This window comes from Triturus cristatus, chromosome 1_2 (assembly GCF_964204655.1).
Source record: "Triturus cristatus chromosome 1_2, aTriCri1.1, whole genome shotgun sequence".
NCBI classification, from domain to species: Eukaryota; Metazoa; Chordata; class Amphibia; order Caudata; family Salamandridae; genus Triturus; species Triturus cristatus.
Genome location: NC_140580.1, coordinates 585,032,138 through 585,059,455, shown reverse-complemented (window position 1 = coordinate 585,059,455; position 27,318 = coordinate 585,032,138). Strand labels below are relative to the sequence as shown.

General features: G+C 46.9%; 1 protein-coding gene across 1 annotated transcript in view; it reads left to right on the top strand.

The window, feature by feature from the left end:
- PCGF6 (polycomb group ring finger 6) overlaps positions 1–21,656 on the top strand; it is a 226,331-nt gene extending 204,675 nt beyond the window's left edge. Inside the window, exon 10 of the mRNA XM_085606658.1 lies at positions 19,884–21,656. Within this exon, the coding sequence (XP_085462784.1) occupies positions 19,884–19,940 (57 nt within the window). The 3' untranslated portion in view covers positions 19,941–21,656. The remainder of the gene's footprint in view (positions 1–19,883) is intronic.
- The last annotated feature ends 5,662 nt before the right edge of the window (positions 21,657–27,318 follow it).

The following is a 27,318-nucleotide window of genomic DNA, read 5'->3' as shown; positions in this document are numbered from 1 at the left end:
AATACAAATAAAATTTCATTTTGTCAGAAAAGTTCTTCTAATATTCCACACAGCAGCTAAATACTTGCTAACAGCAAATACAGTTAGCGGGGATAAATCTGATTTCAGCAATCGATAGGCATCGAGATGGTGCCTAAACCCCAATTTCTGCAGACGGGAATAATCCACTTTTTCCTGGATTTCGCATAGGATGGACAGAAGAACAATAAATGAGTTTCATTCTCCAGCTCATCAGTGCAAGCCGGACAATTTTTAGGAGTAGGTGGGTGCCAGCTACTAGTAAGGGCTCTGATAGGCAGTGCATTATGTCTCCATTGGAGAAATAATTTCCTGAGACCTATGGGGTTAATGTCATCCAGGACTGTCTCCAACTTATAGTCCTTCATTGTTAGGAAGGTAGTAGACATTAACCCTAGTGAATCATTTGCTAAAGAAGCAGTCAAATTGCGATCATAGTACAGAGTGACCAAGTCTTTACGGGATATCGTACTACAGGCCTCTAGTGGATTAGTCCACAGGGCCGATAGACCCAAGCCAAATAATTCATTCTTTATGTATATTAACCATGGAATTTTTCGCAAAGCTGTATGCTGGTATAGTTCCGAAAATTCACTCCGGTAACACGAAAGTTCGGGGGTTACCCAAAGTCGCCTCCAGAAAATTAGGGGCTTCACACCTAGTTCCTCCTTTACTGATCTTAATCCCAGATCAAGCCTAAGGGGGAGAAGTGGTGAGCTCGATGGTAGAGCAGCCAAGTTCCGTAGGAACTTGTTTTCTGTGGTAACAACTTCAGGGGCGCAATTATTGCCCCACAATTCACCGCCATATGTTACTGCCCCACTCGCCTGCATTTTGTAAATTTCAAGTGGCGAACCAATGGGATGAGTCAAAGATTTATTCCATAGATTTGAGATACCCCCCACCTTTTGTGTTAATTTTAGATTTTATTTTATCTGGTGATAAGACCATGTCAGGTTTTCATTCAGAGTCAGTCCCAGATACTCGAAGGTTTGAACTCTCTCCAGACTGATACCATGAATAACCGGGTTGGGGCGGGTTGACCGGGGGGGGGGGGGGGGCGGGCGGGTTGACCTGCGCCTTATATGTGCTGAGGCAAAGCTGCTTTCAGAGCAGCGTCGAGTAACTGGAATATTGTGTGTAAGATTAAAATATTAGAACATTCACTCCCTGCTACGCGGCCTGGAGCAGGTGGCTCATCTGCAGGCAACATGCAACCTCCGTCCTAACTATGTTAGCGCGCTGACGTCAACGGTCCACGCGCACCTGAGCTGCGGAGTTTCAGCACTCAAAATGGACCCCTCGCTTCGGTGTAAACCAGCAGGCTGCTCATTGGATTAGCCCCGTTTGCTTAAATCCGACACAGCGAAAATCAAGGTTATAAAAAATTCGGGTGAGACGTAGTAAGTGGTTAAAGAAAATTCCTTATAGGAATGAATGTGTGAATACATTTATTGTACGATTAATTCAAAATATTTGAAAATTCAAACACTGAACCTACATTAGGAATCGAAAACGTTTTTGAAAACGAACGACGTGTTTAAGAAAGCAACCTGTTAATAGTGTGTTTATTCCATTTAAGCAGGCTATGATTGCATCTCAACAACTTTTTAGGCTCAGTTTTATGAGATCGGTCAGAGACAGATTCTTAAAACGATCAGGGCTTCACATGTGTAGATTATATATGTAAGCGATTCATTTGTCATGCCACAAAAGCGAAATGAAGCAGAACTGAAGGCAGTGACCTTTTTGCTTTAGACGTAGCTGTAAGTCCACACATTTCTGTGTTTTTTGGTATTCGTAGGATTCCATCATACAGATGTAGCTCCCCGCATTAACGTTTAGCTTGTCGCCCTAATAAGATAGCAGCTGCTTTGCTTGTGGTTTTTTTTCTTTCCAATTTTCCTGCCTGGGAGTTTGGAAGCCCCTTGTTCCATATGTCCTCAAAGTGCAAGCAGTTCAAAGTTTCACGCAGATACATTCTCCAAGGGGAAATTTCGTTAGTTATGGATTGCCACAATATTGTTTTTAAGGGTTTATTGGTGTATTTCTAATCTTCGAACAGTAGGACACAAATGCGGATTGTAGCGCAAGCGATTGATTTGTTAAATTAAATTCCAGTCTAGCCTGTGATGTACTGTCGGGCAGATGGAAGAGGAGTCTGTATGTTCGGCATTGTGTTGACTCCAATCATTTAAAGAGCTTCCCAACAAAACATTCCAGTCTGTTGGTAACAGTGGGCATTATTTTGCTAGTGACGGCTCGCAACATTGGTCCTGTGTTCTCTCTTGTCATTGTATTAAATAGCTGGATGAAGGGTTGTAGAGGGCCAGCGAAGCCTTCTTTAGTGCTGCTTGGTGGGGCGTATAACCACTTCGCCTACTAAACCAGACACCTCTTTAGGGCTCGCGCCCTACGTTGCAGAGCGCAGCATTGCTCGCGCAGGCATGAGCCCTTTTGTAGGGGGTTTTAAAACGGAGCCTGGAATCGCACACGCGTGTGCTTTTCCTTTTGGCTTCCGCGATTGGCCTTTGAGTGCGTGTTTTTCCCAAAGACGGCACGCAATAGGCCAAAGGCGGATGCATTGCTCCGCCCAAGGCCTATTGGTGCCTATTACGCGCACCAAAGGCCATGTGGTTTCAATTAACGTGCCCAGACACGGGCGCGATAATTGAAAACACATGTTCGCTGTGTGCGCGCACGCACCACTCGCGGTCCTGTTTTTGTTTTTTCAATAGCGATCACTTTCGCGATCGCTTTCAGTCCCACTTGTTGTCTAAATCCCACTGTCCCCTAAGCTGTGAACGAGAACTTGTTTTACAACCTTCCATTTGGGTTGATAGAATTGACTTTGGCACGGATACCGACTCGTAAACTGCGCCGCCTGTGTTACTGTGCTGACTAAAGGTCACGCTGTGCACGAAGGGCCCTCTCGGGAGAGCAGCCGACCCCTTCTCTTCAGATATCGCAACTAGCTGCCTAATTTCACACAGTAAAGCGCGGTGTAGCTGCAGCACATGTCTCTGGCCTAAACCCCAACGAGTACCTTTTTACGAGGTGTTAGATGACACGCTTTAACCAAGCTGCTGGCATAAAAGTGCAAAGTAGTTTATGACCCAGTGGTTCCGATTAAGGCGGCCTAACAAAAAATTTCTAATGAGTGCCGTTTCCTTATACCGCATTAGCCTTTTGGCAGGCCTCCCGGGCTTGGCATTCCCTCCTGTGCATTTATTTGACCGGTTTACTACCGCGTTGTAAAGTACCCTGAACTCTGCATCCCTGGCTGTCTGCACAGTTGATTGCACTGCATGTTTGCTTTCAATTAATTGAGGGGTGACTTTATTCTGTGTGGACTGTGTTGGTTTGTGAGCCCTAGCTGAGATAGGATTTTCCTTGGTGAGGTATGAGTACGACCAGCGGACACCAGGCTCGGCCATCGGCCCTTTAGGGATAGGGGGCGACTTACCACGAGGGCTGTTCTTGTAGAGACCCATAGGGAGACTTCCCAATAGACAACCCTCCCATAGGCCTTTGGTAACAGGACCTATATGGGATTGAATCGACCCCACCACTTTCGGCATGCCACAGTATGTTTTATTTTGCGTTTTATATACCGCGAACTAGACCCGAGGCATTGGGTGCCAGAGCGCTTTACATGAGCACCAGTTTCATTACAGATGAACACAATGAACAGTTATTCCCCATTTTCATATAGACCACCCGAAGTAATGCTTTATGGCTATACTATTGGAAAACAATCGATTTGTGTTCATCTTCCCCCCTTCCTGTTAAGTTGAACCAGCCTGTCGTTTACTACATCTATTTATTGCAGCCCTAAAGAGCTTTTTTTCTGCGGCTAGAAATGCAACATCTTCAACCATATATCTTTTACCTCTTTTTTTTTTTCCAGGTGAAATTCAGTGCTACTGTGAGGCCGCACTGTGTGGCGACGGGCTACATGTGCAAGTCCGAACTCAACGCGTGCTTCACGCAGCAGCTGGACCCCCAGACCCCCAACTCCACGCCTGCCTGGACTCGCTCGCGAACGCAGCCAACCTCTGCCGAGCCAGGAAGGCCCACAACCACACGGGCAGCGCCGTGCCCACGCTGGAGTGCTGCCACGAAGACATGTGCAATTACCGGGGGCTGCAAGACATCCTCGAGCAGCCCTGTCCGTCTTCCCATATCCATCTTTTCACTCCTGTCCACCCTCAGACCTTTGCAGTATTTTAACGTGGCCTGCGCACCTCACATCTTCCCTTCCCTCACCTCCGACAATTTCTGTCTCCCCTCCAATGTTTTATTTTTATTTCCGCTCGGCAATGCTCATATCCTACGTGAAAAATTAAACAAACAAACACAAGGCTGTTCCCATCGTGAACTGAGTCTGCGTTCGCCCCAAAGCACCCCACGGTCGACACACGTTCGTAGGCTGGCGCCGTGAGACTGCAGTGACCTCGAGTGCTCCATGTGCTTCCGGTGACCCCTGTCACCTCGTTGTGCCGTGCGGTAGGGTGTGCTCAACTGTGCACCCCTGGCCCTCGTGTGCTCATTGCAGGATGTTCAGTGTGCCCGCCTACACGTGCACTATGCAAGGGATGTAACGAAGCCTCTTTAAAAAGGTGGAGTTTTTGCAATGCTTGTAAACAAATTTGAATCTTTCCCTCCTTCTTTCCTATTGTAAATTATTCCTACCTTCTGCCCTGCTCCTACCTCCTTCTTTGTACCCTTTCATTTAATTTGCTCTTTCAAGTAACATGTCATTGTTTCTTTGAACTCACTGCCTGTCTAGTTTCTCGTTTAACGACGGAGCATTGTTTTCAATTTGGTAAGGTGCCATATGTTCTGATAGTAAAACGCAGCCGGTGCTTATGATATTCTAACCTTCTGAAGGTTCCGGCAATATTTTTTACATTCCGTGGACTGAGGCAATGGCCTGTTAAGCGCTTTACGCACTCTATTAACTAAGAAAGCTGGTGAGAAATGCAGTAACCCAAACAACCTTCATGAGCGCCATCCATGCTGCTCATAAATCTTCCTATCTAATCCTAACTATCTTAACAGCGGAAGGGCGTGGCCGAGCCGCAAGATGGCCGCCGTGTAACGGGGCTCTGCCGGCCGAACCAATCATCCGTAAACCCATCCGTCTGCTACTTCCTCTCCTGTGTGGCAGAGCTGCGGCGGGAACTGCCTGAGTGCTGAGGACCCGGCGACAGCTTTCGCGGCCGCAATCGGCGGCGGCGTTCCGAGGCTGCAGCCCTCGTCGTATCGGCGACCTGCGCACGTCGCGCTGGGCAGCCGCACACACTACGCGAGTCCCTGGTAGCGGGCCGCGGATCTGGCGGGCGAGGAGGCGCTGCTGCGGAGCGTGGCGGGGGCAGGACTGTGCCGCCGTGAACTGCCGGAGTGGTGCGGCGGGGCCCCTGCCGGACTGTGAGCTGGCCGACTCGCACCGGTGGCGGAGAAGAGTGGCGGAGAGCGCTGCGGACTGTTGCGGCCTGGAGAGCGGAGACGCGCCCTGACCTGCTGCACTGGCTGACTCGCTGACCGGCACGGGGAGTGGTGCATGCTGCGCCCCTGAGGTGAGAGCCGGACAACTCCTGACGGTGTGTGGCGCCAGCTTGCAAGTAAACGATTGTGGCCCTCCTGGGGAGTGTCGGACTGAGTGAGGCGGTGAAGGCGAGGTGGCTGCAACGAGGGGTCGGAGAGACGTGCCCGTGGAAAGTGCCCAGATGCCGCAGAATCAACGCGTACCTGCCTAGGTCGACGGAGCCGGCCCCTGCCTGCAGGCGGAGCGCGCTGGTGTCCTGGTGGGCCTGACTGTCTCGGAGCGGCCTGTACCCACGGCGGGGGCTGCGGTGGCGGCCCGGAGCGGGGGGGGCTCAGGAACCTGCCAGTCCTGCGGATCCAAACGCGGGCCAGATATTAATTTGTCTCATCGTGCCCCCCCCCCGGGGCCCCTGCCGTGTCTCCCCCATAGAACAATGGGGAAGCCGGATGCCAAGCAGCCGAAGCTGCATTTCGAGCGACGCAGTGCCCGGAACATGGAGGTGGAGACGACGTCCCAGACGGTGGTCCCCGAGACACAGATGGACCCCACGCAAGAGGACGACATAAAGAGTATGTTTCGCGATCTAAAAGGCTGCCTCAAGGAAATAGACAACAAACTGGATTCCATGGCTCTGCGCATAGACGGCATCTCACACAAAGTTGACCAACATGAGGAGCGGCTGGCGGCAGCGGAGATGCGGATTGCTGAGTGTGAGGAGGGCAACAGTGACATCCGGGAAAAACTGTTGCGCATGGATAAGGTCCTGGAAGTAATACGTGGACGTAACGAAGATTTGGAAGCCCGCTCCCGCAGAAATAACATACGTATTATTGGAATTGCGGAGTCAACAAATATTGGTAATATGGAGCAGTTCGTGGAGGGCATGTTCCGTGACTTGTTTGGTGCGGACCTGTCGGCCATGTTTTTGGTCGAACGCGCACACCGTACGCTGGGCCCGCGCCCGGTGCCGGGGGCGCCGCCACGCCCGATACTTGCCCGAGTTCTAAATTATAGGGACCGAGACACTATACTGAGGCTATCCCGGGAAAAAGGCGAACTCACCTTCCAAAACCTGGCTATCTCCTTATACCCTGACTTTACACAGGCTGTGCAATCTGCAAGACGTGAATTCATGCCGGCCAAAAAGATCTTTCAAAAAGTGGGGACCAAGTACGCCATGTTATACCCTGCCAAGTTGAGGATTCAGGTTAAGGGGAAGCCGATGATCTTCACAGAGGCGAAAGAGGCGCTGAAATTCGCACGACAGGCAGAGCGGTCGCACCGGGAGCCGTGTGATGGCCGAGGGACCCCCCCGGCTGGCCAGCTGAGTGACAATGAGTAGAACAGTAAACCATTCTGAGTGCTATGACTGTCTGCGACGCCCAAAAGACGCCCTACGGCTTTGTTGTTAAGTATACACCATTTCATTCTTGATAATGTCTTGGGGCCTGAGATGGGTAGGGGGCACAAAGCTGGGCCAATGGAGGAGGTTAGCCACGGGGCAGAGACTATTATTGACTTGTTGCTGACTACCCATACCGAGCTGGGCGTGGCGTTGGGCATGTCCTGCTGCAATCAGTCATTTTGCAACTACAGGAGGCAGGTAATGTTCGGCCACCCTGTCACTTTGAGACAGGGGAGGGTGCCGGTGACCCCACGCCCTCGAAGGGATGATTCCCACGATATTGTTTAAGGAGGATTGTTTTTTGTTTGGGGGGGGGTGATGGATCTCAACCTGATTGGGGGGTTGGAGTGGGAGATGGGGGGGTACGTTTTTTTTTGTTGGTTTGTATTTCTGAACTGCGGCACTCTATCACACAACTCATTGATAGGACATCACTGTCCCCGACCGTCTATCCGCTGCTGCTGGGGGCGGGCAATGCTGCAATAGGGCTCCCACCACATGCTGAGCTAAAGGTAGACATACAGCCGCGTAGGACACATCTTCATACGTCTCTCTGACCGCGCTGCGCTGCCTGACATGGAATATTCGCGTTTAAATGACCACCGCAAGATCCGGCTGACCCACGCACACTTGACCAGACACCACATTGACATATGTCTCTTACAGGAGACCCACCTGCTGCGGAGGGCGGGGGAGAGTCTCAGACATGCCCGATGGGGTGAAATCCACACATCTGGCTACTCCAGCTATTCCCGGGGAGTGGCCGTATTGATTCGTAAGGGCCTACCATGGCAAACATTGAAGGTGCACGACGACCCCGAGGGGCGATTTATATTATTGTTGGGGCGCTTATTTCACACGCAGGTGATTATTATTAACACTTATGGCCCTAACACGGACGACCCAGGTTTTTTCCGGAATGTTTGGCTTAAAGCACAGTCATTGGGCGAGGGGGCATACATCTGGGGCGGAGATTTCAATGCTGTGCTTTCGCTGGAATTAGACAGGGAGGGGGCTGCCCGCACACACCACCCACAAACGGCAGGTCTTCTTCGAGGCCTGATGGAGGAATATAATCTGCTGGATTCGTGGCGGATATTGCACCCCGAGGTGAGGGAGGGCACCTGTTTCACACCACACAGAGGAGCCTGGTCCAGATTGGACTTTTGGCTATTGACCCCATATGTGCATGCCTGGGTGTCTGAGGTTCATCACCGGGCGCGTACCCTCTCAGACCACTCCCCGGTTGAGTTGGTGCTGCAGGTCCCCAAACCGTACATTCCACCCTTCTCATGGAGACTGCCGGCGCAAGCCTTGTTAGACCAGGTGTTCCACGAGGATATACACCAGCACATCCTCGATTATTTCGAAATGAACATGAACTCGGTGCCATCACTGGGCACCTTGTGGGACGCGTTCAAGGTGGTTATCAGGGGCCACTGTATTGCGGGGCAAGCCCGAGTACTGAAGGATATTAGGAACACGCTCCAGGGGCTGGAGAAACGCCTACACACCCTGGAAGTGCAATATCGCTCTGACCCCTCGGCGACCACGCTAGCGGAAACGCATACCAAGCTGACGGAATACCAAACAGAGGCGGATAGGGAGCTTAAATTTTTACATAAACATGCGGCGGCCCGCCGGTATGGTGAGGGGGATCGCCCGGGCAGAACACTCGCCAATTTGTTACGATCGCAAAGAAATTCCTCCTATATCTCCTCAGTCGAAACGGCGCAAGGCAGCCTTGCACACACCACCCCAGAAATTTTGGGAACGTTTCGGACTTTCTATAAAGACCTGTACAGATCTCAGGGAGTTCCTACATCGGAGGACCTGTCCGACTACCTGGACACGGTACAATTGACCTGGTTTGATGCGCACCAAAAAGGATATTTCGATCTCCCTTTTACGGTAGACGATGTCAAGCAAGCAATAGGGTCCTTGGCAGCCGGAAAGGCGCCAGGACCAGATGGCCTACCGGCGCAATTCTATAAGGAATACGCTGACCTCCTGGCACCCAGGCTGTTGGCCGTGTACGCGGAGGCAGTGGAGGCGGGATTGCTCCCAGCGACAATGAGAGAGGCAATCGTCATTACTCTTTTAAAGCCAGACAAGAATGCCCAAAAATGCGACTCCTATAGGCCACTGTCCCTAATCAACACGGATGCGAAAATATTCGCCAAAATGCTCGCCACGCAGTTGCAGCCGGTGCTGCCATTCATTATACGCCCAGATCAGTCGGGATTCGTGCCGGGCCGCTCCACGTCCCACAACTTCCGAACCCTGTTTGGGGTACTGCACTATTTGGCCCCGCATGTAAAAGCCGCTGCGGTGCTACTGGACGCCACGAAAGCGTTCGATTCCCTGGAATGGGGATTGCTGTTCCCGCTACTGCAACGCATGGGGATAAGTGAATCCTTTATTCGCTATATAAGATTACACTACAATTTCTGCCCGAGTACGGGTAAACAGCCTTATCTCTGAGCCCTTTGCCATTGGCAGAGGCACGCGGCAGGGTTGCCCCCTGTCACCCCTGCTCTTTGCGATTGCCACCGAGCCACTGGCGGCACGGATCAGACAGCACCACGCGGCCAGGGGCACCGGGGTCTCGTCCCGGGCGCTGACCGTCTCTATGTATGCTGATGACATCACACTCTATGTGGTTGATCCACATGAAAATCTCTCCCCCCATGACGAGAGAGTTGATGCGCTATGGCCTGCTATCGGGGGTAACTATCAACTGGGAGAAATCGGTCATTTTGCCCCTGACGACTGGGACGCACCGCTTTACTCCGGACTGCCCGCTGGAGTGGGCGAACGGTCCGGAGCGCTACCTAGGGATATGGGTTAGCACTGACATGCAGGATTTGTGGACCGAAAACTATGGGCGAGCGCTGAGATGGGTTGAGGAAAAGGTGAACCGCTGGAAGCAATTGCCCCTTTCTCTAGCTGGGCGAATAGCTGTGGCCAAAATGGTCATACTGCCCAAGCTACTGTATCTATTTGCCAATATCCCGCTGCCCCTGACCGCACATTTTCTGAACCAAGTGCGCTCGCAGATGATAGAACTGGCGTGGGGCGGGGGGCAGCCGAGAGTGGCCTGGGAGACCCTTACTCAGCGACAGGGTGGAATGGCGGCGCCCGACTTCACGCTATATGCCTACTGCGCACAGGCGCAGTTTTTGCACTACTGGGTACACCCCACGCCATTTCAGCCGCATGTGGCGATAGAGATGGATAGGGTTGCCCCGCTACCGCTAAACACGGCCCTGTACGCACCACACAAGAGGAGATGCAAAGACATTGACACTGTACACGCAATTAAGTGGGCCTGGGACGGGCTGCGTCGCCGAGCCAAGTTGGACCTTCTTTATACCAAGTCAGTGCCACTGCGCGGGAATCCCATGTGGCCCCCGCTGCAAACCATGGAAACCGGGGAACGCTCAACGACACACGGCCTTAATACTGGGGGGGGACCTCTTCCCGGGCGATACCTTCATCACGCCAGAACAGATGTGTGGTGCGGAGGCTCCGACGATGCTCGACACACTGCTCTATTATCAGCTTCGCCACACATGTCAAAAGCTGTTTCCTACTTTTCCGGTGCCGCCACCGGACCTGTTGGCCCTAGAAAATGTGCTCCGAGTGGAATCGGGGCGTAAACTAGTGTCCCGATTGTACAGTAGCATGCAGAGTAATCACCCAATAGTGGTCCCAACGGCGCGATGTCTGTGGGGGGGCGGAACTGGGCGTCGAACTCGCTGACGATCATTGGGATATGTGCTGTAGACTGCTTGAGACCCTTTCCCCTAACTATAGACTCCGGCTGATACATTTTAAATACATACATATGGTGTACCGTACTCCGAGCCGCCCCCATCGCATGGGCTTGAGGGACACAGACAATTGCTGGCGTTGTGGGGCGCCTGGCGCCGCATTCTTACATATGGCGTGGGAGTGTCCCACGCTGGCCTCATTCTGGGCCAGGGTAATGGAGCTGGTGTGTGCAATCACTGGCCTACTGATCCCCTGCACTCCGCAGACTACACTACTGGGGATCTTGCACATGGTCAAGCCTAAACACCGTAAACTGCCGGCCATACTCATTTTGCATGCCAAAAGGCAGGTTGCGATGCATTGGGGAGCGCATACATCACCTACTGTTAGGGAATGGATTAAAAGCGTGGTACACTGCCAGACACAACTTGCTTTATATTGGGAGCTCTTGCCAATGCGCTCACGGCCAAAGGACATATGGGAACCATTCACACACTGGTTGGCTCAAACTACGATTCAAGCATTGTAAAACAGTGATGTACACTGATGATAGCCGGGGAGGGACGGGAGCCGGGTAGATCATGGGGTGTTGAGGTCATCGAATGTGGTGGGAGTGGTTTGCGGGGTGGGGGGGGGCAGAGATGGGGGGCCATGCAGGACTTACCGAGCAATGACGGGTTGGCCCTTAGTCCTCTTATTGCTATTGTTGTATTGGTGGGGGACTGTGTTGTCACTAACATATTTTACTCATACTGCAGAGGATTGTATTCGTTTTGTTGTTGAAAATGCAAATAAAAAGAATATAAAAAAAAACAAAAACTATCTTAACAGTGGCTTGTCTTATTCACTCGCTAGCATGGGCACCGAATGAATTTGAAATGCAAAATATCTTGCATTTGAGAGAGTTTAAGCTATTGCCATTGTAAATGACAGTGCCTTTTATTCATCTGTTTTCAAAACAACACATAAATAAAAGGCATTGTCATTTACAATGCCAATAGCTCAAACTCTGGTAAATGCGGGACCAATTGCATTGCAAATGCTTGTTTTTTGTAGCTATCAACTCTATCCAGGGCCGCTTCCTCCAGTCTCAAGAGACCGTTTTTGATTACTGTGCGGCCAAATATCACTATCTTAGTTTTATTTCTGTTTGTCCTCTGGTTGTTTTCCCTCAGGTTGTTTTCTCTGCTATATTCCCCTCTGGGAGATAGTGTCTTGCATGTAATCTGCCATAATAAGGGGAATGCACCATCGGATTTTGGAAGTTATTTGGATTTCAGAAGTTATTTGGATTTCAGAACTTGTAGCTGGAGCAGTAGGACCCTCCGCTGTGGTATCCAGCTCAGTCTCCCACCCATATCCCAATAAGTGAGACCACACCAGTATGGAAGAGTAAAGGCTCAATTTATTGGCTGCTTCAACTTGCAAGCACTTATTATTAATTCATGTTGTGCTCTACAATCAAAGTTGAACCCAGAAAACGTTCCTATCTAGCGGTCTCATACCCTTTTTAGGTCTCGCCTGACCCAGCGCATGCGCTGGTCTGGCGAGACCTTTTGAGAGGGCTCCAAAAAGTGCTACCAGGCCAGCCTAGAGCTACAGTGCATGTGCGCGGGCGTGCACGCCACGCTTGACCGCAATTACTTTCACTTTCACGGCCGCTTTGATGTTTGATCGTGATTACTTTCACTTTCACGGCCGCTTTGATGTTTGATCGTGATCACTTTCACTTTCGCGGCCGCACGGCCGCTTGGCATAGCCAATAGGTCTCGCTTTTGGGACCTTATAAGTATTTAGTTATGCAACTGTTGCATGGCTAAACACTTATAAGGTCCCAAAGGCGAGACCTATTGGCTATGCCAATGCTTGTTATTGAGTGCTTCCAGTATCCTTTACCTACACCCATTCCTCATACATTCAGTTGTTACCCATCGGCTTTCAGTTGATTAGCACTCCCAGTGTCGGTACACATCAGGTACCCATGCTTTTTTCACGCTAAATAAATTAAGCTTCACAGGTAGCTATACACGTCAGGTAGCTGTGCTTTGTTTTTTCTTTCGGGTGGGTGCCCCCTTCCGATATACTCCATCTGGACCTTTACGTCTGGGGGCGCCCCACTTCTGGAATTGTTTAGCTGCATTGCTCCTACAGGTCAACATCCTCTACCAGATTGCTGACTTTCAAGTACTTTTAGGTTCTGCCTGCGGTCGAAGCTTTGTGACTTGTGATATGGGCGAGGTTATTAACTGCTGCACCTTCCTGCTGGTCTTGGGGCAAACAATCTGACCACAATGGATCTCCTTGTAAGTTGCGGCTGCCATGATTAAAGCAGATTATTAATCTGTTATATTCTTTCTTTGTATTGTTATAAATTGTAATTTAATTTGTTTTCAACAGGGTGGGAGGCACATGTGCTGCCATTGTCATTGCAACACCGAGTGCCTGTAGAGCATCAATGTTTAAATAGCAGGCCAATTATGTCCAGGGTTAAGGGAGGCTGTCCTTGTGCAGACCGGAAATTGGATTATGGGTTCCACTCTACCCTCTCAGAAGGCCACCTTCTTTATCTCAATTAAGAGGCTGGAGGTAGACTCCCTCGTGAACAGTCCGCTATGGGCCAGATCCGCATATTTCTTCCTATAAACTCTATCCAGGGTCGTTTCCTCCAAACTGCAGGAACCTTTTTGGATTAAAAATATGAGAATTAATTAAGAACATACTTAATAAGATAGCTCTATGGTGGAATTATACATATTAGAAAGATTTGTAATAATGTTCAAAAGGTGCAATACAGAAAGTGCATCTGCATAAAGTCATTGCCATGAAGGCACTCGGCATTAGAACAATACAGAATAGTAAGCAAAATCGAAAAATATTCCAAGTCCCAATGAGCAGCAAAATCAGTATGAACTGGGACAGCATCTCTGAGTAGCATTGGAACAGTCTCTCGCTCACTCGAAAATTTGAGGGTTTATATAGAAAAAATACAATTTCAGCAAATCATAGCATACAACCTAAGTACTATCCCACTAAAAGAATATTGAATCAGCCCATTCTTTGCTAATGTTATCCAGAGATGGTAGAACAAAGTAGTTACAAAGCAACAGTCAACTATTGTGAATTAATGCAATACAACACAACAAGCATGCAGAAGAAACCTTGAGGAATTACAATACTGAGTACATCTTAGAAAATCTTTTTCGAGAACAATGTCATCCGGGAATAAACAAACATAGCTTTGCTTGGCTGCGTGCAGCAGAAATAATGAAAAATGAACATGCAGGGTGAGACATCCATTTTGAACAAGATGGTGTTGAGGCCTAAGTAAGGCCTAGTTTGCATAAGACAGAAAAATACACTTTAACAGGTCATAGCAAAATCGTTTGAAAGGCAGTAACATCAGATAAGTGTATACATGTAAATTTGAGTACAGATCTATATCCTGCAAATCATTACTAATGCATAAATTATATTAATGCAAAAAAACTCCTATACCATTTTCACAGGATCAAGGACTTCCTGCAGAGCATCAAGGTCTAAATAGCAGACCATGTATGTCCAGGTTGAGGGAGGCTGTTCTTGTTCTGGCCAGAAATAGGGTTATGGATTTTTCTCCACTCTCGTAGAAGCCACTTTTAAAAATCTTTATTAAGAGGCTGAAGGTGGTCTCCCGTGGGGACACTCAACTATGGCCCGGGCCTGCATATTTCTCCTTGGCAGTCATTCTCCAAAGCAGTCACCCACCTAGTTCCCAGTAAGTGAGACCACACCAATTTGTTTGAAAGAATAAAGGTGCAGTTTATTAGGTGCATTAACTTACTAGCTACTTGTGTTAATTCACTTTGTGCTCTACATTCAAAATGAGACCTTCAAATCTTTATCCCAGTAAATGCTCATGACTATCTGTTTCATACCTCTTTGCTGGGTAACCTTTCATTTCTGGCAACTTTCGCTTTGCACTTAATGCTCCTACTCTTGGTCCATGTTCACCGGTGGCCCCTTCACTAATGGTGGCTTTCAACTGATCAGGCATACCTGGTGGCCGTACATTTCAGTGATGCAAGAAATTATTTGGCAATACCAAATGACCCCACAGAACGTCTACGGATAGAGATCGCAAGCTTGGTTGAAGAATCTCTGACCAACGATTGGATAAGTACAAAAGAAGCGGATTTTTTTGAGAACAAAAAACCCATAATCCCTTATTTTTATACTATTCCTAAAATACATAAATCAATGGTGGCGCCTCCCGGCAGACCAATAGTATCAGAGATAGGTTCAATTCTAGAACCTCTGTGAAAGTTTGCAGACGCATTCTTACGACCATTGGTCCAGGCCACCGCAACGTATTTACAGGACACTAAAGCAGTCCTTTGTCTGATTCAGAATCTTGAATTCAACCCCATAACTAGTATACTGATCAGTTTGGATGTGGAGAGTCTCTACACTAGTCTACCACACAAGGACACGTTGGATATCCTGGAGGAAGTACTTTTTCAAAACAATTGGGGATACCACACACCCAGACATGTGGTTCTTGAATGCTGTCGCCTAGCTCTGACCGAATTTTTTTTTCAGTTCAACGACTCACTGTACAAACAAACGCACGGTACCAGCATGGGAAGTACCTTTGCGCCGAGCGTAGCAGGGCTCTATGTACATCACCTGGAGAAACACAAGATTCTCCACCAAAACAATCCACACATCGACCAGATCAAACTATGGAAAAGATACATAGATGATGTGTTTTTGATTTGGGAAGGTAGCGAAGCAGGTTTTGAGTTTTTCCTAGTTTGGCTCAATAAACAAGATCCATTTTTGAAATTTACCTTCACTATGAGTAGGTAAAATCTGGTTTTTCTTGACCTCAACATAACAGCGCACGAAGGTCATCTGATCACCACCACACATTTCAAGCCCACGGCAAGAAACTGCCTCCTAGTGTATGACCGTTTCCATCCCAGAAGTTTGAAAGACAATCTTCCTTTCGGACAATTTTTGCGCCTGAGACACAATTGTACCACACGACATGATTATAACATCCAAGCAAAGGATCTATCACAGAAACTTATGCGACGACAATACCCACAACATCTAGTGTCCAAGGCACAAAAAAGAGCTTCCAACAACAACCGGGAAGCCCTACTAGAACACAAACCTGAGGACACAGAAACAAACCGTAAAAGACAAATCTGTATCACTACCTTCAACATCGCATCAGACCAAGTGACGAAAATAATAAAAAAACATTGGCGAATCCTGAATAGTGGAGGTTTGGATTTACAAAAACCCATGTTTAGCCACAGAAAAGCCAAAAACTTGAGTAACTATCTAGTACACACACGTCCCAACCCTACCAAGACCATCGGACCGGTACGCTTGCTCCATCCATTACCTGAGGGCCATTACCCATGCAGCAACTGCAGTGTGTGTCACTTAACCAGTGCTACCAAAACTGTCACCTACAACAATGGCATGACATGGAATCTTCGATCCTTCACCAATTGCAATACGACAGGTGTAGTATATCTTATCACCTGTATTTGCAACCTTCATTATGTGGGGATGACCACAAGAAAGGTGAACACAAGAATAACCGAACACCGAAGCAACTTTAGGTGTAAACGCAACAACACGAAAATGACCACTCATTTCCTCGAACAACAACACACACCTAATGACCTCAGCTGGGTCATTATTGAACATGTAGACAACCACCCCAACATCGAAAGAAAACTGCACGAAAAAGAGCAACGTTGGGTCTTCAAGTTACGGTCTGATACCAAAGGTCTTAACGATGATATACCGTGGGGACAATTTACTTCAAACTAAGGTTGATACACTATTTTAGTATATCAACCTTGTCGTTATCCAGGTTTATTCTAAGTTTTTTTCCTGAATTCCTTCATCCTTCAATTAACTTTATTGATAGGTTTGTTAAGAATTTCCCCTTTTTAAGTTCAACACCCCGTGACTATTTTGTAATGCAAAATATATATCTTAATATATTAAAAAAAAAAAAAAACCCTGTGTTTTCCCTTATGGGTATAAGCACTATACCCTCGGATTATTTGGTAATTCTCGTAGGTAACTATCCACCCGTGTTACCAAGAATCATATTCTTGATCTAGCCCAATCCATCATGGCCACACCTCTCGAGACAATACCTAGCAATCCTTTTTGGTATTCATCGTATGTGGCCTAGGTTAATACCACCTTTAGGTATCAGTCCTTCTCTACCCGTAATTTCTTTTCATTTTTGAATATTTTAGGCTTCACCCTTGGTATCAAGGATCGGCCTCCCTCACGTTTGAAAACTAATTCAGAACTCATCCCCAATTCAAAATGGCCGCTACGGAAAGGACCTCCACAGGCAAGTCCTTTCACGCTTTTCATGCGGAAACACTCGTAGATAACTGGCCCCTCGCTCGGGACCACTTAGTATGCGGTCCGAGAGGCTTGGGCTCCAGTAGGTGTACCAGAGTGTGGTTATCAACGTACAAGTAAGTGGGGAGTTTTTTTTTGGGGAAGTCCAGCACGCCCTTTGGAATCTCGGAGATCGTCTTCTTTTTCCGTTTCCTTCCCTCAAGGGCATGCCATAGATACGGAGCCCTACATTATTAACGACCTCATGTATCATTTTTCTAGGTGTACGAGATCTCCACACCCCCTCCGTTGACCATGAGGCATATTGTTGCTTCTTAAAATGTATGTAATGTCGTGCAATTGTCAGTCTTGTATGTGTCTTATGTTGTGTCAGACGCATGAGTGTTTTTTGTGCAATTTTTTTACATTTACTGAATTTCCACTCACTTCTCAGCACAGCGTCTGCATGGAGAATGTACTTTATTTAACGCTTTTTTGTGAAACCACATAGCGGCACATTAGAGAAAAGAGTGTACCAACACTGGTGTATAGTGTGATCACTATTGATTCGATAACATTGCTAATGACCTTTTGTTCCTTTAATATATGTGTTCTTGTACCCTACAGATATTGCCTGACGTATACTTACGTATATATTAATTATAACGCATGCCTATTAGTTGCAGCGTCTCACTTTCGCACCTTAATTAGGTCGACTAGGAGTGGTTTTTTTCACACTGGGCTGGTCCCGGTGGAGTCCTGAAGAAGGGCTGGGGGAAGCTCGAAACTAGTTGACCATATGCTAGGTACACCTATCCATTATAGTTAGGGCCTTTAGCATATTACCCCTTTTTTAACCAATTAGCTAGGAGCAAGAATAAAATGTATTTGGCCCACTAGTTGATTATTTTAATTCACTTTATCCCACTCCATTCCACGACACTCGCACTTGCACTACACATAATCTGTACCTTTTGAGTGCTCCTACGTAATCCGCAAGTTGCAGCACGCCTCAGCCCGTAGAGGACTGAGAGGACCCCAATGATGAAGCATGTCACCGTGGGGAAACCCTGGTGAGTGAGGGGACTCAAGAAAGGAAAAGTCTTGCCCCTTTCTTCATTGTCGGGTGGCCTTCGGAATCCAATTGATTTCTGACACCCTTAGGTTAGGTTCTTTTTACCTGATCATTCAGGTTGTTTATGATATATGTACTGCTGGAGGGTGAACCTAACCTCTAAACCTCTAATTCCCCCCTTTTTTTGACAACCGTACATTTCAGTGGTCATGCTTCATTAACTCTCAATCGGGTATGCCAGGTGGCTATACAATTGCAGTAGCCATGGTTCTTTCACCCTTTACTAGTCAGACAAAGTGGATGGCTGTACGTTTCCTGTAACTGAGCTTCGTTCATTGTACCTGGTGCTCACTTATGGTATACTCATCCTGTTCTGTTACGCCTTGGTGACGGTCCGCTTGAATTTCATAGCCATAGAACCCTTAACAACGAATGTTCACTCCTGTATTGCTAAGTTTGGAGCTTCTTTGGATGCTGTCCATGACCAAGTCATAGTGACTTGTGGAATGGCTGGGGTTCTTAACTGCTGCGACTTTCACTAGGTTTGCGGAAGACCTGGCTGCAATGGATCACCCAATAAATTGTGCCATTTGTTACTGGCAATTTCTGCCACCAGTAACGCTGCCGCCTTGCTGCATTTACTCTTCTGATTCCTGTTTATCCCCATTCGTGTTAAAGGGTCCGGTGCATTTAGGGTAAACCGGTTCTAGATCAAGGCTGGGGCAAGCAAGGAATAGAGGTCAGGGGGAGTGTAGTGTAACATGCTGGCCAGCACACGTTATCAGGCAACTGCATTGTAACAGGAGGATAGGGTTTCGACTTTGCAGGAGTGTAGAGCCCTGGTCGCGTAAGAGCACTGTGCTTGATGTTGGTGAGCTAGACTGCTTGTGTGTGCCTGGGCCAGCAGCGGGCTTGATGTGTGGGGAAAAACAAACTTTAGGAAAGAACAATCAAATACCCGACTAGTTTCTGTGTCCTTTAGAAAACTCTGCTGAAGAGAGTAGAGTATATGACCCTATCCTGATAGCTTAGATCTGATAGTATATCTAAGCTTTGTATATACGTCCTTGGGATCTGGGGTGTACTGTGGTGTCTGACTGGAAGGGGAAGCTTGGGGGGGGGGGCGTAGGGGGGAGTTGTGATTTTTATTCACCCTGGGTAAATGCTTGGTTAGTTTTCTGAAAATAGATCACCAGGCTTCAAATAGATGCTGGTATGTGATCCCAGTGGCTGGCTGTGCTGCTATTAAAGTGACACTCTGATGGAAACTGTTTTTTTCCAAGCCTAGTCCTGCCCCAGACCGCCATAGGACCATCAACACAGCTTTTTTGCTCTGTACATGATTTCCACATTGTTCCTATTGCTTCTGGCCCGGTAGTAAGGACTCCCTTATGTTAGTGTTAGGCTAGATGCCATAAAGTCCTCCCAGGTGGAACAGTATGCTTGGCTTGTTCTTGAAACTGTGTAGGTATAGGTATTTGTTTTACCTCATTTGCTTCAACGAGTACAACCTGTTTGTTGGTCTTCGCATTCGGCAGGGCATTTTGTAAGGTAAGAATCCACCAGGAAACAATGTTTGGCCAGAGAGCTTCTCAGTAGTATCTTCTTGTTGAATGCAAGTTCACCGTAACCTAATAAAGGGGCTGAGGATACCATATACATTCTCATTATTTCATTTTTGTGCTTTTCAGGATGGTCTGCTTGTCCTTCACTACGGCCTTGTTTTATCACCATTGTCATTGACATGAAGTGATTCAGAGTCAGAAAAGTGGAAAAGCCCCAGCTGAACAGCATCCCGAGCCTCTCCAAGGAACCCCACAGAATATGTCCTACTCTTTGCAGATAGCAAATATTCCACTCAACAGCTTCTGGGGAGCTGCAAACTATCATTCATTACTGGTGTTTGTATGTGTCTAAGATGGATTTGTGAAAAGAGCAGGTTTAATGGTGACTGTCTCAGGGAAAGCAAACATACAAAAAGATATATTGTGTCTTAAAAATCTCAACTTGGTGACAGCATTAATGACCGCATAAGCAAGTGATATTAGATAGGTCCATCAATGAAGTGTGCTGTTCTAGAGACATAAGCTATATTCCTTTTGGTAACTTGCTTGATATTTTATGTTTCTGATATTCGCTTTTGGAGATGTGACCTGTTGTAGCTTAAGTTTATATATGCTGTAAAGCGAGTCTTGAACTCACAATCAGCAGGCATTAATTAGTTCTGCGTCTACTCTTCTGTCCAACCTTCATCATGAAAGTTTCCACAGAGTTTTGCGGCAGGCTATCTGCTGCCAATCACTTTGAAAATTGTGTATACTTATGGTTGCTCATAATTGTAAATATATATTATAGCCACCAGAAATTATAAGCCTGTGAGACCCTATTCCCACTCCTTTTTGGATTTCTGATTAACTATAATCCATCATCAGAGAGAAGACCTGACCGCTTCCTAGTGCTGAGGCTTCCAATTTGTTTTTATGTTACCCTTTTTTCTTGTATGATTTCAAAATCATCTCATCCTGGTTAGTAGAGAGTAAAAAGCCAAATTTGGAAATGGGTCTGGGGATTTAAGGCCAGTGTTTGTTTTAAAACCACTCGCCCCAAAGAAAACCTAGACACAGGCTCAAGGTCTAGCCTTATGGTTACAACAGGTCATTTACCAGACCTCATATTAGTCCCCTGAATGTCTTCAGGTCAAAGTTTAATTATTTGACTGATTGAGTAGGTTTGCGTTTCTCTTCTATAAAATGCATCAAACAGGGCATCCCAGGTTGGTAGAGTTAAAATATCAGGACCAAAGAACAGGTGAACACATTCATTCTTGGTGTTTGTCTACAAACTTCACATTCTTGCTCGTGGTTAACGAATTTCAGGAAAGTATATGTCAGAGTAATATTTACCCATCTGCAATCCTGTAAATTTTTTCATATCGGCAGGAATAGTTTTATATCCTATGCCACCACCAGCAACAAGTAGGGATTTGTGTTTTTCGAAGTTTGAAGTAAATCGCTTTAAAGGAAGTGAAACAATCTCCTATATCATAACTGCCTTAATAGAGCAAAACTCTAATTCTTGTTCCATTGTGATGAAATGTTGTTGTTTGGATCTTACACTGTACTTAGGCTTCAGAAAGATTTCATGAACTTCTGTTAGAACTCTAGTTAAAATGGGTATGTGTGATGGCATTTGCATATGTGTATGTACGTTTGTGTTAATTTAATATTTGGTTTAATACTAAGACATGCTATGTTTATACTCAAAGTGCAACATTTTTACTGAAAAAACTGGTTAATGTAACTTCAATATAAAAATGAATTTCCATTATATGTTAATATGTTTATTACAACTGCCGCCTTGAAATTGAATTTAATATACCTTGGTATATTTTGGTTGCAATAATCGATTTTATATTGCTTGGATTTTCTCAAATAGTAAATCATTTGAAATCCTTTTCCCTCTAAGCTGTCTCTGTTCACTCTTTGTGGCCAACATTTAAAGCCTTGAATTAACAGGAATCATTGCCAGTACTTAGTAATTGTTCTCTAATTTCCTGACTTTCCTGATGTGGTCTTTGGCCCCAGCCTTAAACCATTCTGTCTATCTCATGAATCTGTAGAAGCTATGAACTAGTCTTTATAGTTTTTGATAATACTGAAAGTTTGGCTCAACAGGAGGATATGCCGTTTATGATCAAGAAAGCTGCTAGTCTTTTGGATTGGATTTTGAACGTTTCTGCGTTAATGCCGTCACTAGATTGACCCACTCACCTAAGTTGTGCATGCTGTTTGTTGGAAACCGGGCAACCGGGTTAGCAGTCACCAGGTTCCCAGCACAGTGGTAGCTTGGCTCGAGCGGTTGGGGTCAGGCACCGTGTGAAGCGTACGTCACACCCTCACAATAACCATGCGTTCATCCGTTCCAAAAACGACACTACACCGTAAAAATTATGAAAGAAAGTAGTTTGTCTTTATCTTATTTTCTCTTAGTTGCAGGGTTCATAAAATAAATACAAGACAATAAGATTCTCCTTTAAAAGGGCAGTTCAAATAAATAATACCACAGTGGGGTTTCAATAAATAGGATCAGGTCATAAATAAGCAAGGAATAAATAGGGGTGCAATAAATACAAATGGCTAATAAATACTGTCAGACAATAAATACAATGCAGGAATAAATACAGTCAGACAATAAATACAGTCAATAAATAAAGCACCTTCAATAACTTAAATAACACAATTAATGACAATTACAGTTCACATCACTTTCCTGAGGTAGTTTGGTTTTACTATGCCCAAGTACAGCTTGTGGTCATTTGGATGACATGGGGGGTGTCCCACCTAGATTGGTCAAGGCTGGGCCTGAACTGAGGTAGAATAGGGGTAACCTAAGGATCTGGTTCTCCTAAAATACACAACCCCTCACAGAGGTCACTGCACCAGTCTCAGTTCACCCCTGGCACTCCCAGGCCGGTTCTAACACCCCTCTAGCCCCTAGAATGGTCTTTTAGGGCTCCACAGGGCCTCAGATGCCTTTTCTACCACTTACTGCCCTTTTCACGATGATCGGCTCCGCTCGGCGCCGTGTCGATGTCGTGAGGCGGCTCCGGCTCGATGTCGCTGGGCGGCTCCGGTTCGGTGTCGCTGGGCGGCTTCGGATCGATGTCGCTGGGCTGTTCCGGATCGATGTCGCTGGGCGGCCTCGGCTCGATGTCGCCTTCCGGCGTCGCAGGGTCATGGTCTCCCCGCTTCCGGGTGTCTCCGGAGTGCGACCTCCACTCCCGACCTCCGGCGCGCTTCACCTCAGATTCCGGCGTCTCCGGAGTGCGATCTCCACTCCCGACCTCCGGCGCGCTTCACCTCGATCTCCGGCGACTCCGGAGTGCGATCTCCACTCCCGACCTCCGGCGCGCTTCACCTCGATCTCCGGCGACTCCGGAGTGCGATCTCCACTCCCGACCTCCGGCGCGCTTCACCTCGACCTCAGGTGACTCCTTACTCGACCTCCGGTGTCTCTCCACGACCTCCGTCGGCGCCCTCTCTCGACCTCTGACGGCTCCGGGTACGACGTCTGCTTTCTGTCAGCGCCGCTTCTCCACCTCAGGCCTCAGGTCTCCAGGCTTCTCGACGTCAGGACTCCAGGAGGACACCGCTAAACAGGTCAGGAGCTTGCTGGTCTTCTTCTTTAAGGCCTCTTCACAATATTTAGGTCCTTAAGATGGTTTTTCTGGTCTTGGTCCCACACAGGGCTCTAGGCTGGGCTTGGTCAGTAGGGACTAGCATCAAGGGTGGGTTTCTGGACCCCACTCCAAGCACTGGTTTCCACCCCTGCTGCCTTACTCCGACCTCCTTCTGAACTGGTCCTCTCTCCTCTCTAGTCAGATGCCAACTGCCACTCTGAGATGGCCTCCCAACATTCTAAACTGCCTCCTACTGTCACAGGGTTCTAGAATGTTCTGGAAACCTCCAGTGGGTTCTGGTGATGTCACAGGTGACAATGGGTGGCCACCATTTTGTGTCTCAGGCCCTCAGACAGAAGTTCCAGGGGTAGGGAAAATGGCTCCCTGACCCTGCATCAACACTAAAAAGTCTGGTGGTTCCCAAAAAGGAAATATTATAACAGGGTTTGAGGCAAAAGTGGGACAAAATAAATAATGATGAGGAGGGACCACCCAAAGGGCTGACAGGTCTAACACTGTTTCTTTACAGGCAGATTATTTTCTTCATATTTAAGCACATTGTTTGTGCATTTGTCATAAGCTGTAATATCGCCATCTTCAAAAATGATTTCTCCAAATTATCTGATTTTAAAACATTCTGGATTTCTGTGATGCAAGCATTGAGGTGGCGATGACAGGACCTGCATTGTTAGTAGACTGCAAACAACCTGAGCTATAATTTTGTCTGAGAACAAGCTATGCCCAGGTCTCTGTTCCACAACCTGTCACATGGTGTACACTCGCAATGACTTGCAAGGACAGAATTGAACAAGCATCCCAGTAAATTATATTACATTGACTGTGCTTAGAATATTTTTACCAAATATGCTTTTATGCTCAAAGTGTTAGCTTACATTACTAGGTACATAATCGTAGCTTTACATTCAAAAGGGAGCGAAAGGAAACAAAATGCCTGGTTACACTGTTGCATTACAGAATCATAGCTCAATTTTCTTTGCCTCCGATATAAAATAATTAGATACCTGTGTGCCTCATTAGCAAATCAATAAACTCATTATGTCCTGTAACAGTAGACCTCCAGAAAGGACTCGCTGTATAATCAGTGTTGTCCTTACCCATTGTTTAGAAGGTGTATGAAAGAGACCCCCATTGGTCATGTTGTACCTTACCAGTTATCGTCCTTGAATCCACACTAGAGACGAGTGTGGATTACTAGGTCTGTGGCTGGCTGCCTCCCACTATCTGAAGATTTAAGTCAATAGCTCAGGGCTTCTCCAGGAGCAAAGGTTCTTCTGGATAACATGAAACCTGTTTGAAAGAATCCCTAATTCTTTCATATTATTGCGTACCTGCCGTAAGGTTAAAACTATATGTCAACCTCGCCCTTCTTGCGGGTCTACAAGTTTCTTCACTTTCCTTTAGCATTATACGTGTTCATTTGGGCCTAAATTCAGTTACACACTTTATGAACTTCATGCGTGTGTAGCACTGTACTCCATCTAAGTGCTCACCCGTTAGCATCTAAAAATGATAATGTGTTTGAAAAGATAATAACTGCATACAAATATAACCTCTCGTTCGTACCAAGGATTCTTTGAGAGAGTTTGTGTTATTTCACACACTGCCCCATATGGAACTCATTTTGTGCAACTTATCACACAGTGCTTGTTATGAAAGTTAAACTTGTGACAGATAAAAGCGGAACCTTTTAAAATTCCTCGCACTGTGTCAGGTGCTTTCTGCTAAGGCCTTTCTTATACAATCAGCCACATTATGCATTCTTATTCAGATAACCTTACAGAATTTTTACTGAATCATAAGGTACACCCTCCTCCATCATTAAGGGTCCTGCTATCCCTTTTCAGTGTTTCACAGTTCAAAGCTCGATGAGTCTTGAAACCTGCTTCCTAAGATCCACTGGGGAAAAGCTGATTGAATCTTAAAATCTCACAGTTGTCGTCTTCAGTGCCCAATGCATTGGATGCTTTGTACAATTGTGTATGCCGCTTTCCTGAAGTCCTGATACGTTAAGGTCCCCTACAACTAAGATAGCAAAAGCAGCAGTGTACGACTTGGCCGGTGAGGGGTATCAGTTTTCTCTGTTCCTTGATGCACTATCCGCATAAATAGTGCACAATTGGTTTCCGCCATTCCTGTCTCCGTACAAAGCTAAAATACGTTATGCACTGACTGAATGTGAAGAAACAAGCTCTCCCCATCCTTTCAGGATGGCTACTGCTGCTCACCACAAGTGTGGTGTAGTGGTGGGTAGTGGAGGTGGTCAACACTTGTATATATGTTGTGAATGTATCTTGCTGCGTTGGTGTTCCTAAAACTAATACTAGGGAATTGGTATTAAACGTGGCCCCTGTGCAATGTAGGTCTAGAGATATGCACTCCCTTTCTCCAACAAGAGTGTAAATAGCCACTACACCCAAAGTGGGTGAGAAGGCTCCAAGCGTGGAATCCAAGGGTTATCCACCAACAGAGGCCCCATTTCCCAGTCTGCACCATTTAGCTACCACAGACATCCATTGTCTGTTTACTTCTAGTGGACCCAGTGCTTTTTAAGGAAGAGCACATTTTCACCATGGCAGAGCAGGAAATAGCCTCTTGATTTAAACCTGCTCTTTGTGCAATCCTCCTGGTGTATCTAATGGCTCTTGGTACATGTAAGCATATGCAATCGGATGACATCCATCTGTCCACTAGATCACACGCCCCTGCCTCTTTTGCGCCTTGGTCGTTCTGACTAAAACCTCCCAAGAGCCAAGTTTGCCTTCTCTGCTTAACAAAGAAGAACCTAGACAGAAGAAAGGTAACTTCCACTGACCAAGACAATGCACATTGAACCATGTTCTTTTTACCAAGCTTCGCTAACGCAGTGCACAAATACAGGACATGAAACGGCAGCGCAAGTGAGCAAACACAAGGAAAATGTACAGGGCTGCTGGCGCCAAGAGTAACAGCAGGGCCTACCTCCTTAAGCATACTGAAAAGTACAGCACAACACATTCCCACACATATGGAATTTGTGCTGCATGTGTGAAAATAGTTTAAAATACTTTACATACTCAGAACAGGACATGCAGCAGAATGCAAGTCTTCCCTACACCCCCCGCCCCACACACAGGTGTAAATATCCACTGTTCCTGGCAATCATTGAGTTCTCATATTGGGTGAAAATGGAGCACGTGAACAACACAATAAGGCTGCGTGAACAGCAAAAGTAATGTTGAGGTGCAGGGGAATACAAAAACAGCCAAGAAGGTAGGTTGTGTTACAATTGTATGGCATATACATCCGTCTCAATGCTATATTTGGAGTGTCCTGACCAGTTCTTGTGACTTCAGCTGGGGTATTGTATCAAGTACCTGAAGCCCCTTCTGGAGTGCTGTTCCCTGCTCTCAGTGCCTTAGTATTACGTCTACAATTAGAAGCAGTCCCTGGTATGTTGCATCTATTACGGAACGCCTCATACTGAAAGCAGAAGAAAGGTAGACGTTCATTCATTCATTGGCCTTCCACAGCGGTGCCAGCCAACTGCGAGTGATCTTGTGACTCGAAACGCAGCTATTACATAGAGTCGAATGTTCTATGAAGAACACTCCACGTGACATGGATAATCCATCCATCTTTTCATTAATTTAAATTAACCCTGGGCATAGGACTACGCTACGCTCACGTAGTTTGCGTAGTTTGTGAGACTACGCGCTACGTGAATTACAGGTAGCACAGTGCAAAAATGCTTAGCGGGCATTTTTTGCTTGCTTGCTCGCGGCCCTCAACGTCAAGTTGGCGACCGCGAGTGAGCAAAATAACATCCTGGCGAGACTTTTTCTTCTTTCGCGATCAGCAACATCAAGTTGCCGATCGTGCACGTGGAAAATAAACCTCCCGGCTAGATTCTCAACGCGGGGAGGTCAGGTTTCTCATTGCGAGTGGTC